Source organism: Rhincodon typus, chromosome 3, assembly GCF_021869965.1.
Source record: "Rhincodon typus isolate 14 chromosome 3, sRhiTyp1.1, whole genome shotgun sequence".
Lineage (NCBI taxonomy): Eukaryota > Metazoa > Chordata > Chondrichthyes > Orectolobiformes > Rhincodontidae > Rhincodon > Rhincodon typus.
In genome coordinates this window covers 106,723,828-106,733,330 of record NC_063334.1, presented here as the reverse complement: position 1 = coordinate 106,733,330, position 9,503 = coordinate 106,723,828, and the positions used below count along the sequence as shown (strand labels likewise).

General features: G+C 40.3%; 1 protein-coding gene across 1 annotated transcript in view; it reads left to right on the top strand.

Annotated features, from left to right (window-relative positions):
* Positions 1-220: 220 nt before the first annotated feature.
* The window catches only part of LOC109928304 (solute carrier family 22 member 5-like), a 66,930-nt gene continuing 57,647 nt past the window's right edge, over positions 221-9,503 (top strand). Inside the window, exon 1 of the mRNA XM_020528325.2 lies at positions 221-653. Coding sequence (XP_020383914.2) covers positions 279-653 — 375 coding nt within the window. The 5' untranslated portion in view covers positions 221-278. The remainder of the gene's footprint in view (positions 654-9,503) is intronic.

The window sequence follows — 9,503 nt, the reverse complement described above, 5'->3', positions numbered from 1 at the left end:
TGCAAAAGAAGGACACTTGAGGGACATATATACCTTCTGAAGCATTTTGAAGATTTTCTTAGACACAGTTCAGAGTTATCTTAACAGAGTATTCATTTGTAAACGTTACCAATCTATGAGATTAGATGTGCCTTTTACAAGAAGCAACGGTGATAACTTTCTGGCAGGAATCTATTTGAAAACTGAACTAATCAGCTTTGCTCTTTTCACAGGAAGCACATTTGAAGCTAAAGCACCGATTGCTCAGAAAAGAAATTATTTCAGGAGTCAGAAAAAAAATGCAAAGTTATGATGAGGCAACTGCTTTCCTGGGAGAATGGGGGCCATACCAGAGGACAATTTTCTTTTTCCTCAGTCTGACTGTTGTTCCAAATGGATACACAGTCCTTTCTATGGTGTTTCTGGCAGATATTCCTCAGCATCATTGTCGTCTGCCTAACTCTTCAAATGTGATGATCGGAGAAACTTCCTTTCTTAATCTAAGTTTACTGCTACCTGTGGAAGAAGTGGGTGATGGACAAATGTACAGTAAATGCACCAGATACAAGACTGAAATGAAAGACAGTTTAAATGATACAATGCCTGAAATAGAGCCCTGTATTGATGGCTGGGTGTACAATACAGACAGATACATCTCTACAATTGTCACTGAGGTAAGAAGCTTTCATCTTATGCATCGATGTTACACATTTTGTACATGGGGGATGGCTTTTGCAATGGGTTACCAAAGTCATGGCATGTTTTAAGATATTTTCACAATGATCAAAATTGTGTTTGTATCACTAATTTGAATTATGTTTCGACAAGTACATAAATGAAACTCTGCTTAGCATTGTTATTTTTCAATGCTACCTGGCTCTTGGCCCAAAACTATGGTAAGACCTGGTGCCCAGAGTCTTACAAATGTGAATGAGTTGAAATAATTGATGGCGATAAATGCAATATGGCTTTGCACTCAGTTTGCCAACTCTGGCTCATCATATTCCTGGAGGATCGGACAGAATCGGCATGATTTATGAAAGGGAAATCGCGTTTGACAAATCTGCTAGAATTTTTTGACGATGTAACTGTGAGTTAAGAAGGCAGATTATTATTTGAATGGAGATAGATTGGGAATGGGGGAGGTGCAATGAGACCTGGGTGTCCTCTCGTACACCAGTCACTGAGAGTAATAATGCAGGTTCAGCCGATGTTGAAGAGGGCAAATGGTATGTTGGCCTTCACAGCGAGAGGATTCGAGTACAGGAGCAGGGATGTCTTGCTGCAATTATACAGGGCCTTAGCAGGAACCACACTTGGAGTATTGTGTGCAGTTTGGTCTCCTGATCTGAGGAAGGATGTTCTGGCTAAGAAGGGAGTGTAACAGAAGTTTACCAGCCTGATTCGTGGAATGGCAGGACTGACATAAAGAGAGACTGCATCAGTATTACTATATATACTGGAGTTTAGAAGAATGATTTGGGATCTCATAGAAAGCTATAAAATTCTAACAGGACTAGATAGGGTGAATGCGGGAAGGATATTCTTGATGACCAGGGATTCCAGAACCAGGTATTAGATACGGGGCAGGCCATTTAGGACTGATATGAGGAGAAATTTCTTTATCCGGCGAGTGAAGTGGAATTCTCTCCCACAAAAAGTGGTTGAGGCTAAACCTTTTAATGTTTTCATGAAGTTAGATACAGTTCTTAGGGAGAAAGAGATCAAAGGGTATGGGAAGAAAGTGGGAAGAGGATACTGAGTTGGGCATCTGCCATGATTATACTGAATGGTAGAGCAGACTCAAAGGATAGAATGGCCTACTCCTGCCATTCCCATTTTCTATGTTCCTATGTTGTGCCGCCTGACATCCTGTTGCAAATTGTCCCATTGCTGACATATCCGTGGTCATGGCACACCACTTTCTTACACCAGCAAGAAAAAGGACAGCATCCCCATTGTCTGATTGGATGAATCATAACCATCATAATACATTTCTTTTAAAAGTAGGTGCAATACTTGAATGTTTCTTGTGATTTTTATCCTGGCTTAGTCACAAGACTATCAAGTGCAAGTGGATTCACTAATGTCCATTACGGAAAGAAATCTGCCATCCTCACTAGGTCTGGCCTAAATGTGACTCCAGACCCACAGCAATGTGGTTGACTCTCAACTGGCCTCTGGGCAATTTTACGGATGGCCAATAAATGCTGGCCCAGCCAGAGATGTGTATATCCTGTGAGTGAATATTAAAAAAATCCAGAAATTAACCATGAATACCTGAAAATGCCAGTATAATCCAGAATGGTTGGCAACTCTATCCTGTATCTAGAATTGGGGAAAAGTGCAACAAAGTCACACTTTGCGACAAAGACTGAATAACGGAAGATCTAATTCAATGTACGACTCAAATCTAATTTCATTTTGCTCTGTGTCAAACATATTTGGTATAATCTCCATTGATTGGTGCTAATCATATTTTGTACTGCACATTATGTTTTGACTTGCTAATTCTTGTTCAATGAAAGGACATACATAAAGTTCTGTCTGATCTGGAAGCAACTCCTAAATTCTTCTTTATAGAATCATATGTGACTGACAAAGGCTATTTTGTACATTGTGACTCTGCTGGCAATTTTTTAACATTTGATTTGTCACAAATTGTGATATTCACAACTATTTCTGGCACTTCTAAACTGCAGTAAGAATATCTGCCCACCATCAGGATTGTGAGCCGACCCTCAGTTCTTAGTGTCAACTTGATGCTGTTTTACAAGTGAAATCAGCTTTATTTCATCAATTTTGGAAGTTATTGGTAACAATCAATTAATCAGGATAAATGGAAGGTGAAAATGTAGCCCATGCAAATAAAATCACTATCAATTTTACCCTCTAAACTATCAGATGTTATTTTATCCCCATTAGTTAATTCATGATTTTTTATTACTTTGAGCAATCCTCAGCAATTTACAATCTGTATCAATGGCCTGGATTTTATACTCCCCACCAGCAGGTTTGAAGGCAGAGTGTGCTTCATACACCAGTTTCTCTGTCTGTCAGGAGGGTAGACAATGCTTTAAAATATTTGCTCCCATGTTACAGCAGCTAGATTCATTTCAGCCTCTTTCACTAATTGACAAAACCAAGCTTAATAACAGTACACAGTGAGCTGCCAACTATCAATATACACAATATATACAAACATCAATCAAACATTGATCAATTGAACCCTATGCAGTGGGAGGTGTTGTGTGGTCACACGCATTCAATGGGTGGTCTTCCCATCTCACTGCACTATTACCCCACCAATAACCTGTTGGAAATTTTAAAGAGTAGGGGAAATGTTGGGTGGCCAACCCAGCCTTGGGCCTATTGAGAATCTTAAGGTGAATAATACTAAAGGACCTCAGCCTCTCCCTCCACCCGATCATTATTTAACCCTAGCTTTGCATTTGGGAATCAGGACCAAAGTTACCTAAGATAGGCAGTGACTCTTCATAAGCAATTTTCAGATATCTGAATTTAAACACTATCTGAACTTAAATGAGTACTTAAAGACTAATTTAAGTGTATTAACAGCAGCACAGAGACATCAGTTAATGAGACAGAAAGTGTATATGGCCCAGCATGGTTCATAGCCAATTAGTATGGCGTGTGTTAATTTCTGTGGCTTGTGAAGACAGAATCTTGCTGTCTAGCAAAATTGTTTGGGAAGTGTTCTCGTCCTTTCTCCATGGTGAATGCTGTCATTCGATGAGGACTTCTTGCTCACTCTGAGCACTTGTTAATCCTTTATTTTTGGAGGCTGGTAGATCACATTATGTTCAATCACCTGCTTGAACTCTTCCTTTAAATAAATACAAGAACTCAGATGTCAGAATAGTCATCTTCCACTTCCTTTTTTTTATTCACTCATTGATGTGACATCATTGGCTGGGCCAGCATTTATTGCCCATCCCTAGCTGCCATTGAGAAGGTGGTGGTGAGCTGCCTTCTTATACTGCTGTAGTCCATGTGGTAGACCCACACCACAGTTTGGGAGGGAGTACAGGATTTTGACCCAGCCACACTCAAGGAAAAGCAATATATTTTCAAGTCAGGATGGAGAATGACTTGGAGGGCAAAACGCAGGGAGTGGTGTTCTCATGTTTCTGCTGTTCTTGCCCTTCTAGACAGCAGTTGTGGTGGGTTTGGAAGGTGTTGTTGAAGACACTATGTGTCCTTGCACACAAATCATTTAAAATTGGCATGCAGATACAGCAAGCAATTAAGAATGCAAATGCTATGTTAGTTTTCATCACAAAGGGCATTTTTAAAATTCATTCATGAGATGTGATTGTCATTGACTGGGCCAGTATTTGTTTCCCATCCCTAATTATCAATGAACTGAATGGCTCATTAGGCTATTTCAGAGTGCAGTTACGAGTCAATCACATGCTGTGGGTCTGGAATTACATGTAGGTCAGACTGGATATGGAGGGAAGATTTCCTTCCCTAAAGGGCATTAGTGAACCAGGTGGATTTTTATCAATGACAGTTGACAGTAGTTACATGGTTTCCATTAGGTTTGCTTCTAATTCCAGAGTTTTATTGAATTCAGATTTCACCATCTGCTACAGTGGGATTTGAAACCATGTCTCCAGAACATTAACCTGGCATCTGGATTACTCATCCAGTGAGGTTATCTCTGTGCCACTGTTTCCTCAAGCGAAAAACTCTTACCGTATTTACATGGGTCCTTGGTGAGACCACACATGGAATATTGTGCACAATTTTGGTCACCTTACCTAAGAATAGATATGCTTTCTGTGGTTTGGGCTGTAAAACCAATGCATACCACTGCTCATCATATTGTCTAGGCATGCTGGATCACTGTATTACATGGGCTGTGCTCATGATGAAGATTGTTCCCCCCCTCTCTTTAGGTGTCGGACATGACACGGACTGTTTGGCCTAGTGTGATCAAGGAAAACCACTTCCTGGTCCAACTAGAAAATTCTGGAGCAGTTAACAAGTTTAGTTTATTTCCTGTTAACAGATGGTTACGGGTTACATTGATATGATAGACGCTGTTACAGAAACCTTGAGGAGGTGAAGATGTTAGGTTTCATTGCTTTGAGATCCTAAGCTGTTCTGCCCACAAGTCCATATGACACAATCACAGTGGGTGGTACTTATGGCCCTCCTCAGCATTAAACCTTTCAGACCCATATACAAAACTTTCCTAGGAGCAGTGCTTCTAACTTTTTTTCCCATTTTGAAGCAAGAAAATTGTCATGACCCCCTAAGGGACAGCTGGGAGAGATGGTAAGAGTAGAACCTGTGGAAGTGAGGCAGGTCCATTGTAAGTGGGGGACTGTCTGCTGTTACGAGTCACATCCAATCATTGCTGGCTTGGAGCTCTCTGATTAACTGATGCCTTCTCATTGGAAGCCCTGCCACAGAGAAAGTCCAATGGAAATTGACTAAACTAATCCTTAGGTGGGGCTACTGTTCTATGGTAGATTGGGCAAAATGAATCTATATTCCTTAGTGTTCAAAAGGTTAAAACGTGATCATATTGAAACATATATAATTGTTTTGGGGCTTGATGTAATTGGGAATAGTATTCACAGTTCAAGAATAGGTTTCAGCCATTTAAGACTGAATAGAAAATAAATTTCGTAACTCAAAGAACTGAGGAGCTTTGGAACTGAAGAAGAACCCAAAGAACTGCGGATGCTGTAAATCAGGAACAAAAACAAATTCGCTGGAAAAGCTCAGCAGGTCTGGCAGCATCTGTGAAGGAAAAAACAGAGTTAACGTTTTGGATCTGGTGACCCTTCCTCAGAACTATTCAGAACTGACTTCATTTTCAGACAGCTTTAGATACTCAACTATGTCTCTAAATTTAACACAAACACATGTGAAATAGTAGTGGACGTAGACCATTCAGCCCTTCAAATCTGCCTTGCCATTCAAGAAGATCAAGAAGGCCTCAACTCTTCTTTTGGGCCACACCTCACAGCTCTTACCTCCCAGCTATTTCAAAAATCTATCCAGAAATAATACATTCCTCAAATACTTCCAGTAGTTTAGCCTCCACAACTCTCTTGAGTAGAGAATGTCAGACATTCGCTACCCTCTGGGAGAAGAAATTCCTTCACATCTCAGTGGTATAGGCCAGGTGTACAGTGGGGTGGTCTCCCAGTGAGGTGGTCTCCTGGTGTGGCAGTCTTGTCCAGGAGGGGTGGTTTCAGCCTGTAGTGGTGTTCCTGTCCTGGCGTGGAAGTCTCGTCCCATCATGGAGTGCTTCTTCAGCAGCTTCCAGGTATTCCAGCAGCCCAGTGTGAAGGTCTAGTCCAGGCGTGGCGGTCTTGTCTTGGTGTGGAGATCTTGTCCTTGCTTCAGAGGTGGCTTCTGGGTCTTTCAACTGCCCAGTATGGAGGTTTAGTCCCAGCATGGAGGTCTCATTTTGGTGTGATGGGGTGGTCTCGACCCGGTGTTGCGATCTTGGCTCGGCCCTATGTGGCAGTTTTGGCCCAATTTTCCAGTGTACTGCAAACTGAGGAGCCATTAATTGAACAGTGGTGAACATTTCACACTTTTTTTCTAGTTTATGACTTCTGTCATTAATTTAGGCATTGTGGTATGGCGACTTATTAAACTTTTTGATGCATTTGTTTTTGTAAAAATACACATGACAACAAATTGCTATTCTATTCTAAATCAGTATCTCCTTATTATCCAACTATGTCCCCTAATTTGAGATTCCTCCACTAAGAGAAACATCTTTTCACAATTTACCCTGTCAAGCTCCCTCAAAATCTGATATATTTCAATAAAATCACCATTTGTTCTTCTAAACCATAATAAATAAGGACCTAACCTGTTAGGCTGTTTCTGTAAAGTCAACCCCTTAATCCCAGGAATCAGCTAAATGAATCTCTTTTGAACTGACTCCAATGCCAGTATATCCTTTATTAAATATCGTGCCCAAAACTACGGACAGCATTTCAGTGTGGTCTCACCAATACAGTTGTCTCAAGACTTCCCCATTTTGAAACTCCAACCCCCAGCCTAAAAGCTGAAATCCTATTTACCTTCTTAATTGCTTGCTGAGCCTGCATGCTAACCTTTTATGTTTTGTGCACAAGAACACCAGATCCCTCTGTGCTATATGCTTTTGGAATCTCTCTATATTTAAATAATAGTCAGTTCCTCAGTTGCTTCCTCAAAGGGCCCCACACTCACTTTAGCTTTTTTTTATCTACCCATTAGAGCCCTTGACATTTGTTTTTTTTATCAATTTACTTTAATAATCAATTATCCTCCGTTTTTATTAGCTTTTTAGTCAATCGTTTCTTACTTACATCTAGTATTTATGTTACAGGAATTGACATAAATGTCACTTTATCAGCTACAAATATCCCAATGAAGGCAAAAAGCCCATCACTGTATCTAGACAGATTGTGAGGACAGAACTGGTCAGAGCTTATTAAATAGGACATAAGGCTCAAAGGGTTGAAAGACCTATGCTTTCTTATGCTCTTATGTTAGTTTTTGCAGATGGCAGGACATATTGGGTGGGTGAGGTGGTTCGCAAAACATTGAGATCTTGAGGCTCTGGTAAGGCCACAACCAAAGCATTACTTCCAGTGTTGGTCACCACATTTTGGAAAGGATGTGAGGGTTCTTTAGAAGGCATGGAGGAAGTTTATCAGAATGGTTCCAGTGGTAAATGACTTTAGCTACAAGTTGAAGGTCAATGCAGATGGGATTGTTCTACTTGGAGGAAAGGAGATTGAGGGATAATTTGATAGAAGCGTACAAGATTATGATGGGTTTGGAAAAGGTACATAAAGAGGAGCTATCCCCATTAGCTGATGGTACAAGAACTAAGAAACATGGATTGGACAAATGTGAGGAAGAACTTTTTAACATTTTAACAAAATAACATTTCAAGTGGCAACGACCTGGTGTTTGCTCCCCATATATGTGGTGGAAATGGAGACAAGGAATGATTTCTACTGTAAATCAGATGGCCATTTGATAAACTTACGGTTCCAAAGTTGGTGAGGTGGAGAGTGAGGTTTAAATAAACTTATTGGAACCACATAGATCTGATGTGCCAAATGACCTCCTCCTATGCCATGATTCCATGGATAGAATTTGTGGGCCCATCCAATCTCAAACGTGAAGGTGATCAGGAAATGGTCTAAACTAAACATGTATTTCCCGTTACACATGGACTGATTGGTCTTATAATCGTTTGTAAAGTGCTTTCTCTGCCAAACCCTATTTTTAACATTTGTTCCTTGGATGAAAGTGATTACTTTGCAATGACAATTACTTGTACGATATTAAAAATCACATGACACCAGGTTATAGTCCAATTTGAAATCACAAGCTTTCGGAGCGCAGCCCCTTCGTCAAGTGAAGTCACTTCATCTGACGAAGGAGCAGCGCTTTGAAAGCTTGTGATTTTAAATAAATCTGTTGGACTATAACCTGGTGTCATGTGACTTTTGACTTTGTCCACCCCAGTCCAATACCGGCACCTCCACATCACTGTACAAAGTTCATCAAGAAATTTAGATAGGTCACATAGCAGTGTTTATCTCCATAGTGATCTTGTGTATTTTTCGTCCTCTGGCCAGGGAGAATGTGGTAGAGCCAAGGGTTACAATGTGCATTGCTTTCCCTTCTGTGCACTTTGTGCTATAATTCTGAAAAGAATACATAGATTCCAATGTCTTAAACATGAATAAGTTTGTAGAGAAATGTATTGCTATGTTGCTCCTCTGCTGCTAACAGCAGCTCTGATGTTTCTGGATATGGAATGATCTGTTCCTTGAAAAGGTAATCTGATCTTGATGTAAACAAGTAGCAAAGATACCAGGAAAGCCTAGAAGAAGACAGAGAGTCTTAAAAAGGGCTTAGCTTATCTAATATTTTGAACAGTTCAATGCTCTATGAAACCTAGCTCTGCGTGTGCCATCTTCTGGATATGGGGAGCTGTGGCAGTATTTGGTTCTGATTCCTATTTCTGGCTGTGAAGAATACTAAAGGGAGTACAGTACGCAACATGGAACCATTTTTTCCAAAAACAGAGTCTTTTAAACTTAAGGGACTGAGATAAGGAGGAATTTCTTCTCTCAGAGGATTGGTAATCTTGTTACAGCTCACTGGGCTACAGCACTAGGAATCAAAGCCCACTATTTCTGGAGGTGTCACAAAAGTTAAAAATTTTATAAAAGTGTATAAAGTTCCCCAATTACCTGTCTTTTTAGTGTCTGGTTAACAGAAAGCACAGATCAGTTTTCTGCACATACTGAGAACTATTTTTTATTATAAATAAATAGATTCAGAACTACAGCTAAACAATTAGTTTTAAACAATATTCATCTTAAAAAGGGTGGCATGGTGGCTCAGTGGTTAGCATTGCTACCTCACAGCGCCACAGACCCAGGTTTGATTCCCACTTTGGGTGATTGTCCATATGGAGTTTGCATGTTCTCCTTGTGTCTGTGTGGGTTTCCGCC